At 35.9% G+C, this 23,823-nt stretch overlaps 2 protein-coding genes and 1 pseudogene across 5 annotated transcripts; 1 reads left to right on the top strand and 2 right to left on the bottom strand.

Moving 5' to 3' along the window:
• Positions 1-1,811: 1,811 nt before the first annotated feature.
• LOC127813670 (sorbitol dehydrogenase) lies at positions 1,812-6,981 on the top strand. 4 transcript variants are annotated; one of them, XM_052354779.1, is made up of 8 exons: positions 1,812-1,957; positions 2,232-2,329; positions 4,350-4,535; positions 4,828-4,895; positions 5,020-5,256; positions 5,592-5,882; positions 6,052-6,242; positions 6,398-6,981. In XM_052354779.1, the coding sequence occupies exons 3-8, from the start codon at positions 4,403-4,405 to the stop codon at positions 6,588-6,590; spliced, it is 1,113 nt and encodes a 370-aa protein (XP_052210739.1). In that variant the 5' UTR covers positions 1,812-1,957; positions 2,232-2,329; positions 4,350-4,402; the 3' UTR covers positions 6,591-6,981. The 4 variants fall into 4 exon arrangements, with proteins under 4 accessions (XP_052210739.1, XP_052210746.1, XP_052210753.1 ...); XM_052354786.1 differs by lacking the exon at positions 4,350-4,535; XM_052354793.1 differs by lacking the exons at positions 2,232-2,329; positions 4,350-4,535 and having other exon boundaries at positions 1,887-1,957.
• Positions 6,982-8,483: 1,502 nt separating this feature from the next.
• Positions 8,484-17,498, bottom strand: LOC127805435 (zinc finger CCCH domain-containing protein 63-like; annotated as a pseudogene).
• A 309-nt stretch (positions 17,499-17,807) lies between these two features.
• On the bottom strand, positions 17,808-22,057 carry LOC127805451 (uncharacterized). Its single transcript, XM_052342250.1, has 2 exons — positions 21,865-22,057; positions 17,808-18,321 (listed from the first exon to the last, which is right to left on the bottom strand). The coding sequence occupies exon 2, from the start codon at positions 18,281-18,283 to the stop codon at positions 17,816-17,818; it is 468 nt and encodes a 155-aa protein (XP_052198210.1). The 5' UTR covers positions 18,284-18,321; positions 21,865-22,057; the 3' UTR covers positions 17,808-17,815.
• Between the last annotated feature and the right edge of the window lie 1,766 nt (positions 22,058-23,823).

Here is a 23,823-nt window from a genome sequence, read left to right on the forward strand (position 1 = left end):
ATTGGCGATTAATTCCATGATTGAGCTTATAATTGTAATTGTTTGATCTCTCTTGATTATTCAATTATCTGTGATGATCTTGATTGCTATGGTATATGATTTAAAAGGAAGATTAAATGCTACCTTAGTGATTGCATGATTCTTGTTTCAATTGCATCTTAATTATTCATGAATAATGATTTACATTGAGCACTTTCTGTCATGACTTTGTTGATTATGTGCTTATCAGTGAATGATTATGTGAAAGATATGATTATTTATGATTTTTGTAAAACATTCTAGAACTATATGATTATCCTTGGAGGCGAAATCTTAGACAATATGCTTGCTTAAAGAAGATTTAGGTCTTCTTTTGGATTGTTTGAGCCTTTCAAGTCTACCTTTGATATGTTTATCCCTAGTTACTCCTTTTGAGCCTTTTTAAAATAATGACACATTTGCATAACATAGGGTTGCATTAACGATTTGCCACAATTTGGTTGTGTTTTATGTTCGGTTAGTTCGGTGTTTATTAAAGGTTTCAGTTAGTTCGATTTTTATTAAATTCAGTTCGGTTTGATTCGGTATGGTTGTAGGGTAGGTTTTTCGGTTTGGTTATCGATTCGGTTAGACCAAATTGGAAATCAATTTAAATTGGTTCAGTTATTTCGGTTAATGTTTTTGTTCGATTCGATTATAGGTTTAGTGACGATTTGGTTCGATTATCTTAAAATCGGCCAGTTCAATTCGATTAAACCGAATACACACCCCTAATTGCTATCCCTAAATAAAATTATTTTGATCTCCTTGGGGATTCTATTTTTTTTTTTTTTTATAAAGAGTTGATATCTTATTATTATAAAGCCATCTAATACTAAATTTGTTGTACCCATTAATTGTAAGAGTTAATGAAAAATAAGCCCTTAAATGAATCACATGTGGTCGAGAAGTAATTTATCCATAAAATAAGCGTAAGCCGCACATGAAGGACTAGAGCTGGCAATTTTGGACACGACACGGAGTTAAGCGGGTTAGGGTTTGGGTTAATCGAGTTCGGGTCATAAACGGGTCAACCCGTTTATAACACGATTATTTTCATGTTTTAGGCGGGTCAACCTGTCTAACCCGTTTAGATACGAAATGACACGTTTAATTAAAAGGGTTAGTGGATTGATTTAAACACGTTAATACGATTATACACGAAATAGCATGTTTAAAATTAAATAACACGTTTAACAAGTAACACAACATGACCCATTTAAATTAAACGAGTTAAACAGGTTAACAGGTGATACGACACGTTTAGTTAAACGAGTTAAATGGGTCATGTCGTGTTACACGTTTAATAAACGTGTCATGTTCGAGTTTAAAAAATTTGACACGATTATTAAATAGGTCATGTTTAAATTAGTGTGACACGTGTTATACATATATTTCAATACGACACAATTACAACCCGCCAACACAAACAAGGCGTCTCTAGTTCTTGCTGTTGAGGCCAACATCATATCATATCCTTCTCAAGGGAGAAGGCTAGAACTTATTAGGAGAGATTCCTTGTGAGGAGGAAAGAAATTTGAGACAAAATCGAAAGGACAGAGTGGGTGCGTGGATGGCGACAGCTTTGTAGGTACGGATTATGTAAGTAAATGAAAGGGGTACGAGCTAGCCCAAAACTATAACCAGACAATTGCGGCACACGCACTGCTGACTCGGATCCATGGGACAAGTTTATCTCCTTCGTTTTAAGAACATCAAAACTTTATATATAATAATTAAATAATTAATTGAATCCAGTATAAATATAAATGTCATTGTTTGGAGGCTTGCAGATTAGATATTTGGAAGATAAGAAGATGGGTAAGGGAGGGATGTCCAGTGTCGGCGGAGCTGAAGGCCAAAAGGGTGAAGAAGAAGAGAACATGGCATCAACAACACCCTCAAGATACAGCCCTTCAAGCTCCCTACGTAACTCTTGGTAGCCCAAACCACCAATCCATCTTTTCTATATATAGTAACATCAACTGACTGGCCTCTGTTGTTTGTTGGGTTCCTTCAGTGACATATCAATTTCCTTTGTTTTGTTTCGTTTCCTTTCCTTATTGCTTGATGATGAGCTGTTATCCGATTGTACAGCCTCTCTGATGCTATTTTCATCAGTTGGGTTTTACTGCTGCTTAGTTTGTTTGGTTATCTTTATGAGTCCTTTTCCTTTTGCTAATTTGGCTTTGGGCGATTGTTCCCCACGTTAGGCTATCTCCAACTGTGGCAATATCTGCTCGCCAACTCAAAATTTGAGGAGCCATCGAACACTGTACAGCAGTTAATGGTGTTCTCCGATACTTTAAAGGTAGTATACTAACTATCCTTTGGTATCTTAATTCATAACTCATCCATCCACTAGTAAGTACTCTTTCTCTTAATGCGGATTGGGGTTGGGGTGGGGATCATCCTAATGATCGCCTATCTACATCACATCAGCATATGTTTAGAGTTATGATTAATAAAGGTATTGGTTATTTGTGGCAATGATGTTATAATTTGGGGTGACAGATAAAAGGCAGACGTCCTCTTCAATGTGAGCTCTGTCTGTAGAACAATTTTTCTAATTGGGCTTCACAAAAGGGTCGTCTTCCAATTGGCTTCAAAAATATTCATCCAAGTGTGATTGATTGCAACTGCGTGGGGTCATCTCATTTCAGATCCGTCTAATATATTGAAATTAATATAATATTTATTTTTATTAATAATATACATATAATATATAATATATTATTTTCGTTTGTATGATATGTATAAATATATATATGTATATTTTCTAAAATTTTATATTAAAAATAAAAAATATATTCAACACTAATTAGGGTAGAACCCAATTAATTCTGAATCAAATAAACACTCATACATGGGATTGCTTTGAGGGCAAATATTAGACTCATTTGATGTGTGGATCTATTTATAGATTAGGGTAATGTTTGTTAATTAAGATATAAATTAAAAAATATAAAATATAAAAAATATTTTGAATAAAAATAATTTTTATTATGTTTATTAAAAAAAATTTAAAAAAATTACATGACTTCTTTTCTTAAATATTTAAGATAAATTTATAATTTATCTTAAACTTTATAGGTAAATTATTTTGATAAAATTTTATTTTACTCATTTTAATAAATACTACTTAAATAAATATTATTGTGTTTATTAATACGATACAAATAGTTGATTATTTTTAAAAATCATCAAATATTATACTAAAAGATAACATAACATAATACAAGGTGGAAGAACCACATAATACAAGGTGAAAGAACCCCATCTTTCCTCCCCTACACATACCCATCTTGGTGGCCATTTTTAAGAGCCCTTATAAATTCTCTTTTATCTTTTTAGGGAAATTTTTTTATTTTTGATGATTTTCCTAATATGAACAAATTGAGAGGGAGCGTACACTCATGAGGAATGGGACCCACCCCCAACCCAAATTTGCGTGAGGCCGATAACATAATAAAATAATTCCCATCCTTTTAGATAAGTTGCCTTCAATTGAGAGAAGAGAAAGGTTTATTGGGCCCCACTAATGGGGACATCCATCGCTATCCCTAAATTCTATTGTTTTTATTTTTTATTTTTTATAAAGAGTTGATATTTTATTATTATTATTATTATTATAAGAGTACTACCTAATACTAAATTTGTTGTACCCATTAATTGGTGATGAGTTAATGACAAATAGACTCTTAAATCACATGTGGAGTATAGTATTACATACAGTTTATATTTTTTTCAAAGTATAGTATTACTAGCTAGTCAGTCGTCCCTGCTTGTTGAGGCCAACATCGTTCGTATCCTTCTCTCAAGGCAAGGGAGAAGGCTAGAACTTAAGAGAGATTCCTCGTGAGGAAAGAACACAATCGATTTGGACAAAAAGTGGGCGTGGTGTGGATGGCGACAGCTTTGTAGTAGATACGGATTACATATAAATGAAAGGGTACGACTTACGAGCCCAAAACTACAACCGGACAATTGCGGCACACGCATTGCTTACTCGGATCGATGCTACAAATTTATCTTCTTGCTCTAATTTATATTTTATATATTAATATGATATATAAGATATAAGATGTGAATTTTTATTTTTTGTTTTAATTATTACAAGTGTAACAATGCATGTTTTCCAGCTGGCCTTGATTATATTTTAGATTTATGTTGTTACCATTGAGCTGCATTGGATTGGATATATATATATATATGTGTGTGTGTATATGGTAACCAAATGATTAATTGAATCCAATACAAGTATAAAATCCATTGTTTGGAGGCAGCGAGTCTTCTGCCACTTGATCTGCCCTGAAAAATTGTTCCAACAGAGCGCTTGCAGATTAGATATTTGAAAAATAAGAAGAAGAAGAAGAAGAAGAAGATGGGTAAGGGAGGGATGTCCCGTGGCGGTGGAGCTGAAGGCCAAAAGGATGATGAAGAAGAAGAGAACATGGCGGCTTGGCTTCTCGGCATCAACACCCTCAAGATTCAGCCCTTCAAGCTGCCCACCCTTGGTTAGCCCAAACGACCAATCCGTCTTTTCTATAGTAACATCAACTCATTGGCCTCTGTTGTTTGTTGGGTTCCTTCAGTTACAGATCAATTTCCTTGGATTTGATTTGTTTTGTGTTTTTTTGTTTTGTTTCGTTTCCTTCTTGCTTGATGATAAACTGTTATCCGATTTTACAGCCTCTCTGATGCTATTTTCTGTTGGGTTTTGCTGCTGCTTAATTAGTATGTTTGGTTATCTTTATGAGTCCTTTACCTTTTGCTAATCTGGATTTGGGCGATTGTTCCCCACTTTAGGTCCCGGTGATGTTAGAGTTAGGATGAAAGCTGTTGGTATTTGTGGCAGTGATGTTCACTACCTGAAGGTGAAGACTTTCTTCTTTAACCATTTCATTCATAATTAGATGCAATCAGGGGGAAAAAGAGAATAAAGGGTTAACTATCATCACTGGTTGATTCCATGTGTTTGATGCTTTGTGTCAATCACAGACCTTGAGATGTGCAGACTTCGTTGTTAAGGAGCCTATGGTTATTGGCCATGAGTGTGCCGGGGTTATAGAAGAAGTTGGGAGCGAGGTGAAATCACTGGTGCCGGGAGACCGAGTGGCCTTGGAGCCCGGCATCAGTTGTTGGCGCTGCTACCACTGCAAAGAGGGCCGCTACAATCTATGCCCCGATATGAAGTTCTTCGCGACTCCTCCTGTCCATGGTTCTCTTGCCAATCAGGTTTCTAAAATTGCAATTCCTTTTTATTCTTTCATCATTCTTTCTTTATCATGGTCAGTTGAGGATATTGTTTTTTGTTGGCTTCTTTTCATCTTCTTCAACTCAACTATAGCTTATGGTGCCTTGTTTCCACATCACAGGATAACCACACTGGCACAGTGTAGAATAACCCAGAAACTGCTTCTACCCAATCTTAATTAATCTTTTGCTTCTCTGTGGACACTATTGTTATGGCTGACATTAGTTTTTTTTATCTGGTTTCTAGAAGTGAAAAATAAAGACCAAGCTAAAGTTGTGAGTTTCTTCTTCTTTCTTTGTCCCTTCTCAACAAACAGGTAGTGCACCCAGCAGACCTATGCTTTAAGCTGCCTGAGAATGTGAGCTTGGAGGAAGGGGCAATGTGCGAGCCCCTTAGTGTTGGCGTTCACGCTTGTCGGCGCGCCAACATTGGTAACGAAACCAATGTTTTGATCATGGGAGCCGGTCCCATAGGTCTGGTAACGCTGCTTGCAGCTCGTGCCTTTGGAGCTCCCAGAATAGTCATCGTGGATGTAGATGACAACCGTCTGTCAGTTGCCAAGGAAGTCGGTGCAGATGAAACTATTAAAGTTTCAACAAGCATCCAGGCATGTAAAACATATTCTAGAATCCTCCCTATCTCATAGACGATTGGAATTCATTCAAACATATTTCCAAATGCATATTAGACATAGCTGGATCGTTATCGTATGCCAAATGAAAGTCTTTCTGTGTTTCCCCATTTGCCAGTTCTTAACAGAACAACTCGATGTGCAGGATGTGAGCAAGGATGTAGAACGGATTCTTAAAACTATGGGGGGTGTAAGAGTGGATGTGACCTTTGATTGTGCAGGCTTTAACAAAACCATTTCGACAGCTCTAAGCGCCACTCGTTCAGGTGGAAGAGTTTGCATTGTGGGAATGGGTCACCACGAAGTAACTGTTCCTCTCACCCCAGCTGCTGCAAGGTAAACAGAATCAGATTTTTCAATGTAATCACTTAAATCTTGGCAAAAATTTATCATCCTTGGAGTTCATTTCACCCCCCTGACAGATTATGATGAAGTATATCTGATAACCAAGTAACATTCTAATTCTTTCGCTTAATTTGGGATTATGTCAGGGAGGTTGATTTGATTGGCGTGTTCCGATACAAGAACACATGGCCGCTTTGCCTTGAATTCCTCAGCAGTGGAAAGATTGATGTGAAACCCTTAATAACCCACAGATTCGGGTTCTCGCAGCAGGAGGTTGAAGAGGCTTTTGAGACCAGTGCTCGCGGTGGCAGCGCCATTAAGGTCATGTTCAATCTGTAGACTCTGCAGAACATCTGGGCACTGAAGTTTGCCTCTTCTATGAAAAATTTGAAGTGAAAGGAATATGGTAGAGAATGAAGTTACCCTAAACTCTAAACCCTTAACATGGTGGAGAATGAAGTAATTGTATGAATAATGATCTCAGTAACCTTGAAAGCCTTTTATCTGTCTGGTTTCTTTTTCTTTGGCTGGCTAATATATAGGAGTTGTAAGCTTGCTATCTGTTCTTAGTTGGATGAAGATTTATGTAATGTAGAAGGAATGGCTGAGAGCTGATTGTCTCTAAAGGAAATCGAAGGATTTGTGTAGGTTCCTGTGCTGCGGGGAGGGTCGTACGTTCATGGAAACAACCATAGAAATTGGGATGATGAATGAATAATATGTTTTTCTATATTAGGTAGGCATCTTCAATGCATAAGGCTTTTTGCTTCTTAAGACTCAAGAAGGTTCGCAATCTATATCTTGATTGAAAAGGAAATAAATTATGTCTTGTGTTAATGGAAAAGTAAAGTTAAAATTTGAACAAGTTCCCATGTACCTGTTTTTGGTGACAATGTTGCTTAATTAGAAATCCCCCCCCCGCCCCCATAAAATTAATTTTTAATTTTGTTAGTCTATATTATACAATATTTCAACTCTCAACCTTACATTTAAAAAGAAGCCAAAAAGATTAAGCTAACTATTTTTATAATGCCACAAAAACTCTGTTAAAACCTGATTTTATTTGATTGTGCTGAAAGAAAGAGATTTTTCTACAAGCAGCTTTAGAATTTAAATTTAGATGCAATTTGGGTCACATAAGCCTGGCCCAACTCGTTCAATGAGGATTGATTTTGGATTCACCGGTGCCATTTGTATATAATGTTGTAAGATTGTGTTTTTTATATTTAAAATTATGTAAAGGTATTTATAATTTTAAAAATTAGAAACACTTTTAATTTTTAAAGTGTTTATAATTTTTGAAAAGTAATTGATAATTTCATAAAAAATATTATTAATTACTTTAAAAAAATACTTCTAATTTTATAAGTATCAAACATAATATCAAAATACAATACAGTGCACAAATAACATTACTCTTTTGGATTAGAACAAATGGAATCACCATTGAATTAATATATATTTTTTTCTAAGTCACCATTGAAGTAATCTTATCCAAATTAGATATTGTAACTGCGTGTCCAACTGTAAAACGCATTCTACTCTCAAGAGGTCTGCTGAAGTCTTCCTTGAGTGTGTAGAGATGGTGTATCTTGTTTTGTGCTTAAATCTCACTTGTTGGGTATTATATCTAATAAGTTTCTTATTTGGGTTGATGGATATATCCATCATTTAGTTTAAAACTTGTACTCATTTAGTAATTAAAAATTATTTATTTATTTATCTCAAAGTTCTCAATTAAATTTGAGGTGACTACATTGCTATGATTATTGTTAAATATTTTGTTATTTGGCTAAATTACATCTTTTAATTGCAAGCGCCCAACACTTTGGGTTTAATAAATGGTAACAGCCAGCCTTAACTTAGGTAAGTTGCTTGGGATTAGGCTTGGGTAAGCCAGTGTTAATGTCACCTTTGGTTACTGGCACACTATAACAAAATGATTAACATCTTTGATAAAATTATTATCTCCAAATCAAAAATTAACCTAACATTTCTTTTCTTGACCCATACACAAATTAACTAAAACATTTTTTGTCCAACCTTTTTTTGTCATGAAGCATATTTTCTTAACACACGGGGGTATAGTATTATACGGAAATTCGAAATGAAAGCACACCCATTGAGCACAACTATTGAATACCTTATCTTTGACAAGTCATCCAAAAACAGAAAATGCCACTTCTAAGGACTTTGTGAGAGTTGAAAATAAAACAATGTTTCACTGGAAGATAAGGTTAGAAAATTCTTTCATTAATGCTTCTCAATATATATATATATATATATATTTAGGTTACAATTACAACAACACAGATGAGTTGAAAACTATGGTCTCAAAGCAACTAAACTACTAGCTGGCTTTATGAATTAGCAAAAATTAATTCTCTATTAAGCTTATGTTACAGGGATCCAATTAAAAAATTTTACCGAGGAAAATTGCAAAGCACGAAGGAAACAGCTTTCATTCATCAAGACATGGTAGCTGGTCTAGTCAACCAGTTCCATACTCTCACTTGACCAGTTCCATCACCAGTAAAAAACAGACCGCCTGGACCTATCTGTGTCGATCGAACCTCTTGCCTTGCAAATAGCTTGCCCCTCTCTGAAAAACTACATCAATATAGGAGGAAAAATATCATTCAAATGGACAACAGGGTGAGTACTATGAGTTAAAAGGTTGAAACTCATGATGGTAAGTCATAGACACGAACAGAGTTGTCATTGCAAGAACACAGTAACACTGGCTTGTTTTCTGAATCATGCATTCCAGAGAGGGTCAACAAGCCCTGCAGCAGGTGCGGCCATACAATTAAACTCCATTGCGTTAATTTCTAAAAGCCTAGCTATAAGAGACAGCCCCCCCCCCACCCCCCCCCACCCCCCCCAAAAAAAAAAAAAAAACAATTATACTCCATTGCATTAATTTCTAAAAGCACAGCTATAAGAGACCCAAAAAAAAAAAAACGTAAGGTAACGAAGGTTCCATTTTGAGGACCTTGCAAGTTCCTATTATCCACGAACATAACCATTTCTAGTTATGGAATGCGTGCCAAAAGTCCCAATGTAATGTGGAAACAGTCCCCTACAAGGATATATACGAAGAGATTCCTAGATCCTATGAAGACCGTCAATTAGAATTCAAGGATGGCAAATAAAACAGTACCCAAAACCTACTGTGAAAAAGTTGTGCCATGGTTCCATCCTGCCATTAGCAATCATCCTCCACAAGTGAGGAACCAAGCACAAAAGGAACTCGGTATCACAAAGGCACAGCAGGAAAGATATTATGCAGAGATCAAAGCTCAATGGAACTAGTCAATAATGCATTCCATCTAAACCTACTTTTAGCATACTGAAATGAGCAATAACATTGAGGTTCTCTTTCAGCTGGACCATTTAGAAGGGTGATTTTTCTGTAGTCATGCCGAATCATGATCAGTTGTTTCACATACTACACAACAGATTCTCCACTATGTTAGCTGGAATGCTCATTTCCAAAATGCTGAAGGGAATGTGGTAATATATGTTCTAAAGAATAATAATGGAATCTAACGTGTTGAAGAAATATACTAAGTTGATACCATATACCATTCTCTTCAGATTAATCATGTAAAAGCACATTTCTAGAAACATGGTGGTGGCAGCGGCAAATCTCCCTTTTCCTTACCCATTGTATTTGATTATTTCCCCTCCAAAGTTAACTAAGAAAAAATGCAGTTACAGAAAACCTTGGGATTGAATTTACTATCAACAACAAAGTCAGCTAGCTATGAATAGAATTTACTGTCCTGGAATGGAAAAGACCCATATTTCCGAACCAGTCACAGAACCCACCATCACCCACTTTACCCCCAACCCAGCTACAGCCTTCAATACACCACCTCCCACCGCCAGCAATCACCAAACCAATTGGACTCCAAGCCAAGCCTAAAGGCTTCATTTGACTAGAGAGAGAGAAAGAGGATTGGGCATAGGCAAAAATGAGACTGTACCATATGGATGGTTGGGTTGTGGGGGAGGGGGGTGACTAACATATTTTGCAATTCTTGTCATTTTTCTTAGGATTAAAAATAGCTAAAGGTCTAGAATTCATGTAGACAACCCCATCTAATGGGACTAAGGTCTGTAATTGTTGCTGGTGTTGGTAATTATTTATACTGGATTAGTTATAAGCATATTTCTTTTTATGAATAACTACAAAAATAATATACTTTCTAAAATATAATATTGGTTGATTCATATTACTTTTTTTATTTATTTACTTTTTATTAGTTTTTATGGCTACTTAAATCTCTTTTTAAACTAAATTCCTTTCTTTAAAAAAGAAACTAATTTACTTAGCAAAAGGAAAAAAAAAAAGAAAGAAAATAAGTTAATTTCTTTGTATTAGAAGAAAATTTTAAATAATCATAACAATGTATTTAGTAATTTTATCCCCCTTTATCAATGCTAGTAGTGCTGACACCAATATAAAATAAAGGGCATTTTTTTGGCTACGAAAATCAAGGGCATTTTAGATAGTGCACTTTGTTTCTAGTTTATGTCAACATTTCCTTTTAACTTCCATTATTGGCCAGTAGAAGTAAGAGAAATAATGACACGTTTTTTAAAGTAAAGGCATTCATTGTAATTTTTTATACTTGAGAACAGTGTTATTAAAGGCAAGCCTAGGTGCAAGGCGCACCTTGAGCACCTAGAATGCTTCTAGGCGGGCGCAGACCATCAAGGCACACCCAGAGGCACCTTGAGCTTAGGCGCACCTAGGCTTTTTTAACTGTTTTTTAGGGGTTTTATTTTACTGTTTATTACTTTATTTAACTTCTTTACTGTTTAGGGTTTAAATTTATTGTTTCAGCTACAAATTTGACAATGAGTAAAAGGTCTACTACTTCAAATGCTCTAATTGAATTTGAACTAGATGACGATGGAGAGGGAGATGATGTGGAAGAAGTTATTAGAGATGATGTTTCTAATAATGAAAATATGAAAATGTTTGATCTTGATGATGAATTTTAGATTATTTAAAATGCATAATTAGTTAATCTTGATATTTAAGACCTATAAATTGTTTAAGATTTAATTTAATTTGAATTAAAAAAATTTAGATTGCATTTTTTGGCATTTTTTTATTGTTCTTTTCATTAATATATGTTGAAATTTTTAATTTCCTTGATAACATGCTTGTGAATATGTTGTTAGGAGTTGGGACCTATTTTATATCTTTCTCTTCAACTAGGATATATATTTTTCTTTTTTCTTTTTTTTAGTTAGCATGTGCCTAGTTCCATCAAATGCACGCCTCGCCTAGCTCCAACACCCTTTTGTACCTTAGTGTTTCTTGGGCAATAACACTGCTTGAAAAGCATTTTTATATTTTAGTTTTATCTTATGGGTGGTAGTGCAATTTATGTTAAATAAAAATGTAAGGTATACCATAAACCAAAGTGGTTTTAATTAAGGGTTACACTTGGCGCTCCTAAGGCTTGGCTTAATTACAGGTGGTGCCCCTCATACTCAGAATTATAGTGACCTCCCACTGTTACATGGATGTTAAGGGGCAAGATATATCAACTATTTGCCCCTGCATTTTAAATTAAAAATAGGAAAAAATGCCTGCCAAAACTACCCTCTCCCTCTCTCTAAACCCCTTATCTCTTTTTTTCCATTCATCTCTCATATCTCAACACACACACACACCCTTTTTCTCTGTCTCTCTATATGTATCTACTGAATGAGATATAAACCCTAAACCCATTTAAGGAGATGAAGACATGAAGGAACTGTTTAATTGAGGAAAATGTTTCTAGTTTTCTATCTCCAATTTTCTATAAAATCTTTAGTTTTCATTTTCCATAGAAAATTTAAAAAGCATGTTAAAATGTTACTAGTAGAGAAAACCAATTTTCAATCTAGAAAATTGGAACATATGTTCGAGGGAGGGAGGGGAAGAGAAAGAGAGAGAGAGATGTTTTTCTTTTATGTAACCTGTGTTAAAGGAGTAATGATTTGGGAAATTTTTTTTGAGAACCATGTTTTCCAAATCTCCAAATTAGTACAGAAGATGTGGAAAACTCATTTTAGGAGTTTTCAAAGAATTTTGGAGAACCACGTTTTCAAAATCCCATATCAAGTTTTCCATTTTTCCAGAAAATTGGGGTTGTTTTCCACAATTAAACAGCTGCTTTTGTGTTTTTTATGTTTGATTCTATGTTTCCTTCTTCCTTTTCTTCTCTCTCTCTCTTTTTTTTTTTCCTTTTTTTTTTTGTCTTTTTCTGGTGTTCTCAGGGGAAGCCTTTCCATGTACAAAAAATGGAATGCAGGTTCTTTCTTTGGGTAGGTAGAATGTTGGTTATTTTCTGCCAAAAAAAATAATGATTTTTCCCAAAAAGGTTATTTTTCACATATTTGAGAAATCAAAAAGTTCATGTACCGTAAATCACCAAAATTTATGTTACAAGGGGAATTCCTACCACTTTTATACACCTACATGGAGTACCCTATATATTGAAAAAAAACCCCGTGGAGAAAAGATTAGAATTTTGTTTCATATTTCAGAATAGGTTCTCATGATATTTAACTTAAATATTAATCCTCAAATTTGCTTTAGGGTTTAGATTATGTCTGCAAGAATTAGTTCTCAAAAAATACATTTCCCATTTTCTTTTGCATATCACAACTCTCTCTCTCTCTCTCTCTCTCTACCCATCTATATACATATGCCCCTCAAAATGTCTTTGATGAATTCATAATAGAAGGGGTTTAAAGAGAGAGGGGGAGAGACAGACGTGGAGGGGAGGGGGAGGAGAGAGAGAAAGAGAGGGAGGGAGTAGAGGCATGGAGAAAGAGAGGGGAGAGATGACAGGGCATTTTGGGTATTTCATATATTATTTTTTAGTTGAAGTCAGCATTTTCTGTTTTTTAACCACAGTTGTCTAACAGCAGGGGTAATCTGATACAACTTTTGTAAAGTAAAGAAGGTCACTGTAATTTTCAAGACGTGGGTGGACCACTTATAATTAATCCAAGGCTTGGGAGTCTTGAGAGTAATTTACCCTTAAATAAATTTAGAGAGTATTATCATATTTCCTCCATCTAGTTTCCATTTATTCACAAGGGAATTGACGAATTCAAGATCAGTAATCCTATCCCTTCCCTTCCACAGGTTCAGTTGCATCACAACCTTACTCATAGTAGAATATAGAGACGGTATTTTAAGCTCGCAAACATATAAGGTCTCTGATAGGGATATTAGATGATTTATTTTATTTATCTTGTTTCAGTTTATCTTTGTTTAGATTTTAGAGTTATAGTTGGTTTAGGTTTTATCTTGTTGTCTCTTAGTTATGTTTTCTCCCTGATTATAGTCATGATGGAGATTTCATAATCATGATATAGTTAGGATTTAGGCTACAAATAAGGCATATAATGTATTATGAAATTCACTGTTTGTTTCTTGAATACAAATGATACTGCTTTTTTCTCATGATTATTGCGTGTTTCTCTCTTAAGCTTCTTCTACTTCTTTCCTTTGCTCCTTTTCCTTTTCTTGTTCCCCTACTTTCTTCTCCAATCCATCATTCTGCAGCAGATTTAGTATCAGAGTAATCTTTATAATTATTCACATCAGTCTCATAGGAGCATCAAACTATGAACTTAACTGATAGAGGAGAATTCATCAACAAGAAGAACATATCTCATTAAACATCTACACAATGTTTAGAATTAAACCAACCACTTTATCACTGCTAATGCTTATCCCACAAACATGAGAACAAATGCACTAGTGATTAACAAAACTAATTGTGATATTCTTGAAAGAGAAAAAAAAAATGTTTTTGTGAACTTCAAGGATTGACAACTCATAATCAGTAATTCCAGACAGGAACTTTAAGTGAATAGCGATCAATTTCTTTTCATAGCTTCCCAACACTCTTTTACTTTGATTATTGAGATGGGCATGTTTTTGTGAACTTTAAACATGTTGATGCCCCACCCCCTCACCCCCACCCCCTACTAAAATTTGGTACATTGGCATGTTAAAAATGAAATTCTCTTTGGAATTAAGCTGAAGTATTACCATATTGAAAATCAATATGCACACGCATGCACAATAGAAAACAGTAAGGACACATTGTAAAAGCATACATGTTCTTCATTGTGGGTGTATGTTACTTCCAGCTTTCCATTTTCAGTAGCAACCCACACCTACACATGCATGAAAAACCAAATCAATAGGTGTCTGTCTCAATCTCAATAGGCATGTGCATGTTACAACTAATGAGGGCAAGGACACACAAACCTTCAACGTTTTGTCCAAGGAACGTGATAAAAGAAACTGATCCCAGCAAAGAACAGACAACCACTGAAGTATGCTCTAACAGTGTCTGAACACACTGCAGTGTTTCAAGACTCCATACCTAAAATGAGGACAAGGAATAGGGGCAAATGGTAAGAAATGACCAAACTCACTTTTAATATTAGGATCAAAGAAACACTAAGCCCTTTCGAAAGAATGAGAGATAATGCATCTCCCAGTACAGGTGGCTTACTCGTATAGAATGATCCACGGAACCTGAGTAAAGTCTGTTAGCTCTAACAACCATTGTGATAACAGCAAGAGTGTGACCCTTAAGGGTTGCCACTGGTTCAAAGCAGTTAGCTGCTGCAATGAATCTCCATGCCAATATAGTCCCATCCTGCAACAATAACATTCATTTTCCAAATACTAGAATAAACATCATATTCCTTATCAGGTACCATGTTGCAGAGCAAAACCTCCAATTCCAGCAGAAGTCAAAGGGAGATGCGCTGCCAACAAGGTGAAACATACTGAAATCCCCCCAAAAGCAAGCAAATTATTTTCCAGAATGAATTATGGCTCTTGATGTATTCTAATGCATCACAAAATACAATTCCCAGTCAAAAAAAATTGTATTTACCTGTGTACCAGCAAAAAGCAAATCATTTCCCACAACGAGGGCATAGACTACTCCAATAGGTCCAGTAAGACTCAGGTCAGTAGTGGTTTGCATGTTCCATGCCTGCAATATAACCATCAGGCCAACAGGACAAAGTTGTATTATGCTCACAAAACTTACAACTGCATGAAGGACAACATTGGATATACCAACAAACATTGGTGAACTACAATTTATATAAAAACGGAGTGGAATATGTCTCTCACCATACCTTGACAGCATTGGATATACCAACAAACAGCCAAGGCCCTTCACTGAGCATACAACCTACTTCACCACCCAACTTAATCACCCCTGCACACTGGAGATACAATATAACAAAATTTACACCACTCCCACTGCCTTCCATCAAATTGACAAGAAAACTGAGGAAAAGAAAGTATGATATTTGATAACTAGTGATAGTATTGAGTAGGGTAATATGTTATTATTGTCCTAATCATCAGACCTTCCTCTTTTTTCCATTATCTTACAGAGATGTTTCAATCTTTATGAAAGACAAGTATCTCTACTCTCTAGTCCTTCGTGTTCCAGAACCAGAAAAAGAAAAGGAAATAACGTGTACATATATAAGAACATCCAAACACCACTGGATTGTATCTTTCTCCAGAATTATCTGAACTTGCAAAGTTCTTTGCTAAGAGAATCTGATTCAGGAAACAGCAATAACAAGAAGAAGATAAGGTAAGACAACCTGCCCCGACTGACAGTCCCAAATCTTCAGAGTCTCGTCCTTACCCCCCCGTATAAAGCTTATCTGATCCAGCTGGCATGGCAATCCCAGTAACAACCTCCTCAAATAAAAAAGAGCACTCAAACACTATGAAAGCCAAAAATCACTCAAACTGAAATTAGAAAAGGAGAATTTTCCAGAAATAAGACAAGCATAATATCAAGAAACAGATAAACTCAAATCCCAAAAGAACTCAATAAAATAGAATAATTTGATAAAAATATAATTTTACCTTCTCGTGTCCCTCAAGCTCAGTCAACAGCGAAAAGGAATCGCCCACGCACCATGAACGCAAGAACTTACACTTATCGCCGTAACCACAATTCCCCGGCGTCCAGCAATTACAGAGTTGTTCAATCTTTTTGACATTATTCTTGCCGCCTCCACCTCCTCCATGAAACCGTCCGGAAGAATCACCGAAACCACGCCGCCGCTTTGACGACGCCGTGGCATTGTTCGGCGGCGGAAGCTCTCCGAACCCCTGGCACACACGCTTATTCCTTTCAAAATCCATAACCGATGGCCATGTAAAGATCAATCGACTTTTCGAACTTTTGATCGGGAAAATAGTGGTCCGTGACTGATTGTAGTCCGAAATGAGTCGTATGTGATCATCGCAGGATCTGTTCCGATCAAAAAGCCAGAGACGATTCAGAGAGAGTCGTAAGTGACGATTTCAACTGATAGAATCAGAAACCCCAGCTGTTGTTGCTGCAGATAACGAGGGGGGGGGGGGGGACTCGATCTCCGATTCTTCTCTTTCAGTACGGAAAAGCTATTTGTACTCGCTTGTGACTTTCATCTTTTTGATCATGCTATATGTACATCATTTTTGTACATCTTGAGTTACACAAGGGGTATTATGACCAAAATATCCTGCGCCTCTCCATGCGCCTCACGCGCCTCTATGCGCCTCATGAGGGATTTTTTGTCATAATACCCTATTTTGTAGCCCAAGATGTACAAAATAGGTGTACCAATAACATTTTCCTTTTTTTAAATACATACATACAAAATATAAACTCGCTGAGCCGGTATAGGCACGACCTTTATGAATTAATTTATTGTACATTATTAATACGACATATTCATACATAAATATTATAAAAATATTTAAAACGATATAAAATATAGAAATAGATAAAAGGAACAGATATTATATCTTTCCAATGAAAAATAGAGTGTGATTAAGTCTACGGTAAATTCAAAGTTTAAAAAAGATGCTGCCCCACCCAGTTTTGTTCTCCATTCCATTATTAATGTTTTGGTTCTCCACAGGGAGGAGGACAATACTATTCCAACAAAGCCTGGATCATGCCCAGGATAAAAGCCTGGATCACCATATGCTAGAGAGGATACAAAATGTCTAGCTATCTAAATTACTCACAATTTGAGCCTTTTCATTGTGGCAATGGCACAGCATTTGCAGTAAGAAGAGAGTAACCAGAGTGCAGATATTATTCAAGCATTCTTCTTCTGAAGCTGCATCACAGCGATACCTAACTTCTTCAGGTGCATGAAGTCAGACAAAACAGATACCCAATATACACAGGAGATCAGGTAAATTGACAAGGCTCTTGTTTCCAGTTCCGCTGCAACAGCAGCGTTCGGGTAATGGAAATTCTGGCCTTGTCAAGGAGCTTTATGTAGAGGAGAAAACGGTCGAAAATCATCCATCACCTGGCAGGAATGTGAAGGAATAGGACGATCATATGGAAGTTCTGAAGTACAGAGACAAAGGTTGGAGATGGCTTTCACATTCATGCATATACCAACAAAAGAAGCAGCGGCATATTAAAGATCCCAGAGGTAAGATATGTTGCCGAGATATGAATCGCTTGGAGGGTTTGAATTCAACTGGCTAGCTTGAAAGCATCTATGAAGAGACCATAAGTGAAACCCATCTTGAAGTTGTTCAAGAGAGCCAGCGGGAAAGTCACCTTTGGCCGGCTATAGTAAAACTTTGTCACATACTCGGTGAGGAGAACACAGATAACTGCAGCAATTACATCGTTGACTCCCAATGCTCCGAAGGATAAAGAGATCGTCTGTGCCACATAAAAGCCACCCAATAAGGATATCCCCCCAAAAAGTGCTCTCCTTGAAGGGCTTTTAAAGTAGTTTCTTGATATATCTGGCACTAGCCGAATGATGTCAACCAGCCTTCGAGGCCCTTCGCTCTCTTGCACAGATCGAATACTAAACAACCTAGTTGATGATCTTGAAACAAATTTCCCATTTTTTTTTAGTGAAACTGAGGCTGGAAGAATAAACCCAGATTTGAGGAAGCCTGTAGAAGTCAAACTCGGTGGAAGTGCCATTGGGAGCTTGCATTAGTGGGTCACATCAATCAGAATTTCTGGAAGGACAAGACAAAGTGTTTTTCAGGCACCCCCAGGAGAAAAATAGATAGAGAAGCAATTGGAAAATTGATTTGTATATAGTGCTATGTTCAAGAATCGAGAGCATGTAAATAAAACTAAGCAAAGAATTTTAGGCATAACAATTGATCCAGTGTTTTAAGAATTGGCTTCTACTTCATCCTTAAGGCATTTAGCTTTCCGTTTCTTTTTTTTTGTAACACAGGCAGCGGGAGAGTGGAAGGAGAGACTGTAAGTGCCAAAATTTTGCTCAACACATTAAAAATTTGATATTGATATGCTTAAATTCAGTGATCATGGAGGTAAACATAAAAACCTAGAATCTCATGGGACAGGAGGATGTAAATTGCATAATTCAGCCATATAAAATCCAATAATCTCTGTTTCGAAGTGACAAATTCAGAGTTGATAAACAAAAAAATCAATATTCAACATTGTTGAAGGTCACAACATGTAGTTTTTGCCTTTCATTTAAAAGGGTTGGTTCTTCTTTTCCCCAGTGTTCTAAAAATTGCTCTAGGCGGCCACTAGCTGCCCCGAGTATGCCCTAGTCGGGCCTCCAAGGCACCGGCCTGATTAATCGGCCACAGCGGCGCCTAGGCGGCCCACACCGCCTGGACCGCCCAAGTTTTTGCTTTATATATCAGCCGATTTTAGGACATTTTATTTCTTAATCTCGTCTCTCAGCCTCTCCCCCTCTCACCCCAAGGCTGTCGCTGCCTCAACGCCGTCGGCTCGCCAGTACTCACCGCCATCGCTGCCTCCAGCTCAATCATCGCCGTCAAGCTTCAACAACACCACCTCTATGCCATTCACGTCCTCCCCGCTGCCGCGTCCTGGCTGTCAAGCTCCATCTCCGCCACTAGCGAGCTCATAACCCTTCTCTCTCTCTCTCTCTCTCTCTCTCTCTCTCTCTGAATCTCTGGTTATTAGTTTCTCTTTCTCTCCGTTACATTGTTTCTGTTTTTTATTTTTTATTTTATTTTATTTTATTTTTCTGTTCTATTTATATATTAGATATATATTTAGTTTTAATTATTATTAATTATATAATATATGTGTTTTTACATGATGAAGAAGATTGAAAAAAAAAATCATATGAGGTTATTGGTTATTTTGCAGAAAATAATTTCTGTTTTCATTATATTATAAAATAAAAATTATTTTGCTGTTTTATTGTTTTAATTTGATTATTTTGTAGTTATTTTGCAGTTATGGCATGATATGTTCTTGTTCTTTTGAATATTAAGTGAGGTTATTGGTTATATATATATAGGTTTCTATTGCAAGTTTCTTCGATGAAAAAAAAATCAAATTTTTCTAGGCCCCGCCCAGGCGCCAGGCGCCAGGCCCCAGCCTGGCGCCTGACTAGCGCCTAGTGCCTTTTAGAACACTGCTTTTCTCAAATGAAAATTTCATCTTCTAGTGGTTTAATACTTTAAATAGGAGTTTATTACATCCCAATGACCAAACTGTCATATAGGAGATCAAAAAGTAAAATATAGACAAGCTAATCAAGACCTGCACACTCTAATTCAACAACTAAGATAATCAACCCAAAATTTTATCTGGGATCCTTTCTGGTGCAAAGGCAATGCTGGATTACATGTCAAGGACATCTATTCATGGAAGTAATGAGCTTATATACATCGCTTGCACTATGATTTTGTTCTTTTATTGAGAAGTGTCATCTTGACTTCCCTCAATGCTTTTGCATGTACATTCCTATCTCAGTTAGATGGGGTGCAATACAATGGAGGAGGTTCAGGCCTAGAGCACATGCAGTTGGTTGGATCCCTGATTGTGCAGCAAATTCCACTAATGCATTTCTTCCATCAAGCTTCATGAGCAATTTGTGTATTGGGATGTTATAACTCTGTTAATATACTCTCTCAAACCAGCGATAGACACTAAGGCCCTCATCCAAAACACACTACAAAAAAAAACTGCGCTTAGAGATGGAAATCGTCCATCTCTTAACCCCAAAAATTCATTCTCTAAATGGTCTGAGACGGAATTAGAAACAGAAAACAATCGTATCAGAAACTGGCGCCACTGACCAGTCAAAGACAGATTTTTTTTCCATCGCTAATTAGAGATAGATTTTTTCTGCCTCTAAAAATATTCATAGATGGAATTTTTTCATCTCTAAATATTTAAACTTTTTATTTACAAAAGGCAGAAAAGATTTACAAAAATGCTGGTGACAAGATTTGCAGTTCATCCTTTTCTAATCACAATGTCATGTGTATCAAAGATAATATAAGAGTTACAAAAATGCTTCACAGCGGAAACCCCAGTGACTTGGGCCAGATCCCCAACGCAGAAACTCAGAACCACAGAGGTATACAATTTGAGAAATTCATCATAATTTATAGGATCATAGTGCAATATGGTAACTAATTGTATAGCAGGATTATATAAACTAGATAAGTAGATATTATTTGAGGAATGGAGGAAACAGAAGATAACTTTTATTAATAGGCAAAAGGTGATATTTGAAGAAGTAACTTATATGCTGTATATCCTGATGTGCAGGGTGGTTAGAGTATGAACTATTAAGTCAATGCAGTTATATAGAGAAAAGAAGAAGAAGAAGAAGAAAGCAAGCAAAAGCAAAATAAATGGAGGACCAACTAGACTTGTAATATGGTCAAAGGCACATGATGACATCATCTAGAGATATTAAACCACATATTCAACTGAAATTAGTATTAATCCAGTTCTGTTTTTCTGCATAGGTGAACATAACAGACATCTCCAAGACAACTTTTAATGCACGATGTCAAGCACATGACAACATCATCCAGTGATATTAAACCACGTACTCAACTGAAATTAGTATTAATCCAGTTCCATTTGTTTTCTTCATAGGTGAACATAACGGGGCATCTTCAAGACAACTTTTAATGCATAATGTCAAGTAAAAATTTGCTGTTAACATAACTCACTAAACCCTATGTCATGGTCATTATTCTCTTCTCGAGTAAATTGACTCCAAACACATTAAGCAATTCAGGTGCACATATGCCTCACCTTAACATGACAATTAATGTAGGCATGAAATGTTGATAAATTCTAAACAGTCCCATCCAATTTTTTTCCTTCTACATGGCGTGGGAAAATGAATGAATTGATCAAACAGACAATTATGTTACAATTGGGAACAAAAATGAATTATCTAACACAATATAATTTTTAACCCTACCAAAGGAAACAAATCCAGCATTTGCAAATCTATTGCAAATGAATATAGCATTAAGAAAACAAAGGGAGCATGGAGGAAAATTGCAGTATTTGGTCAACTTGAAATGCAAAAGAAAACAGACATGTCGAGAGAAAACAAATGTAAAAAGTCAATTTCCCATTCCTTTTCCAAACTTTCTCGGTCAGTAAATATATATATATATATATATATCATTTCAAATAAATTAACACTAGTTGAAGTAGAAGCATGCAATCATAGAATTGGCAGACCAAAGTTTAGCATGAAGATAGATAGAATTGGAAAGAAAATATACCTGCCAAAAAGAAAAGGGCAGAACAGCGAGAGAAGGGAACAACAGCGGCAGTGCTAACAGCGGCGGATGGTGGACGCGGCGGCGGCGAAGGATGGAGGAGGGACGAAGGAGACGGCGGCAGCAGAACGGATGGCGGAGGCGACGGCGACGGCCACGAATGCGAGGGAGACGGCTGAATTCGAGGAACATGGAGAAGAAAGAAAGAGATTGGGGATTAGAAAAATGAAGTTCGGTTTAGAGACGGAAATTATTCCGTCTCTATGTCCGTCTCAGTGGCTAAATTTCTACTTTCGAACCGAAACCCGCGTCTCCAAACCAGTCTCCACGTAAAAATAATATTAAAATAATAAAAATATTTTTCCCTTTAGAGACGGAATATGTTCCGTCTCTAACTTTTTCCCACCTGTCCCCTCCCAAAATTCAGTCTCTAATTAAAAAAAATAATATTAATTTTCCCTCTCTGTCTATTTTTCATTTAACAACAGAATCAGAAATGGATTTCATACTTCTCGACAGAGACAGAATTTTTGGTCTCCAGAGAAAATTTTTTGTTTCTAATTATTTTCTACTTAAAAGAGACAAATTCCATATTCTTGTAAAGATAAAAAAAAAAAAAAAAGTTCTATCTCTGTGTTTTCTCCTACTAATGTTAATTTTTTTTTTTATATAATCCGTCTCTAAAATACAAGTTGTTGATTTTTTTCTCCATAAAAGACTTTGACGAAGTTTCAAAGTCCATGGCTTTGAAAGATTTGAAGGTAGAAGAAAGAGGTTCAAGAAAGGTAAAATCTCCCTCCCTTCCACTATCTCTTCCCATTTACTTTGGTGTTTGATTGAGACCCGACCCAAGTGCATGTATTTTTCCAACCTAGCTTGTGAGAAAGCAAGCCATGGAACACTGTTAAGTGCCAAAATGGCCAACATTTCATTAGCACCCAATAAACAAATGAAACCACCCCACCTTGGTTGTGATAAAGCTTCACTAAACAAGGTTCTAGTTGGACATGAAAGATCAGAACAACTAGAAAATAAACACATTGAATGACCCAGTAACCCCATCTTGTAAGGTCTTAGTATGAACTTTTTGACTCTTATTTATAGCTTTATCAGGTGACTCATAGACTCTTTACAAGTTACACAAAATTTTATCATATAATTTTTATCATTAAATTACAATTATTAACAATCTATAAGCACTAGTCGATAGTTCCAACTTTAGCCTTAATTTCTTACCATCACTTTGCATCAACACACTCTATCTAGTCTATTAATAGATTTACCCCACTGTTAATAGTGTAAACTGATCTTTTCAATTTATTTTTCATATTGTCAGTAGGCTTCTTTATTGCTCCCAGTTTCTGCAGGTTAGCCTACATACTTTCAATCAAATCCCTTGAACTTTCAACAATTTATTCTTGAAAACTGAAATCCTACAGCTAATACCCTCGTGAAAAAAGCCATTCCATTCCCTTAACCCAAAGTACTTTCTTATTCACATTTTTACTTTAAAGCATTTCTTCCCTTAACCCAGCTTTTCTCTTTTTCTATCTTTCTAAGGCCTTTACCTTATTAAGGGCGTCTACAATACTCCCAAGTCCCTTTTTAGCCTAAATTCAATCAATTATCCTTGGCTTGGCTAAATTTTACTTATTCCATGCTGAAGTTCTAACTTCTAACCAAATATATTAAAAATTGATTGAGAACTCAAACTTAGAAAACACTTTGAATGACAAAAAAAAACCCTCCAAATTTAGAGTTTTTTTGAATGAACAAAAATAAAAAATTTCACTTCCCAAAACAGATTTATGATCCACAAGAATATTTAATATTTATTAAATTAATTAAAATATGACATTTAACTACTACTACTACTACTATATTAAGAATGATTTGACCAATTAATATCTATTCTTATTCCAATTACTGAGGATTTGAAAGATAATAGATGAAAAGTGTCCG

The sequence above is a fragment of the Diospyros lotus genome, chromosome 1 (genome assembly GCF_014633365.1).
Source record: "Diospyros lotus cultivar Yz01 chromosome 1, ASM1463336v1, whole genome shotgun sequence".
NCBI classification, from domain to species: domain Eukaryota; kingdom Viridiplantae; phylum Streptophyta; class Magnoliopsida; order Ericales; family Ebenaceae; genus Diospyros; species Diospyros lotus.

Bases quoted from the DNA above. Each gene is read 5' to 3' on its own strand.
- LOC127813670 (XM_052354779.1), top strand. From the start codon at position 4,403: ATGGGTAAGGGAGGGATGTCCCGTGGCGGTGGAGCTGAAGGCCAAAAG. The intron at 5,257-5,591 runs GTTTCTAAAATT...CTCAACAAACAG, and splicing joins ATGGTTCTCTTGCCAATCAG to GTAGTGCACCCAGCAGACCT. The intron at 6,243-6,397 runs GTAAACAGAATC...GGATTATGTCAG, and splicing joins CTCACCCCAGCTGCTGCAAG to GGAGGTTGATTTGATTGGCG.
- LOC127805451 (XM_052342250.1), bottom strand. From the start codon at position 18,283: ATGGCACTTCCACCGAGTTTGACTTCTACAGGCTTCCTCAAATCTGGG.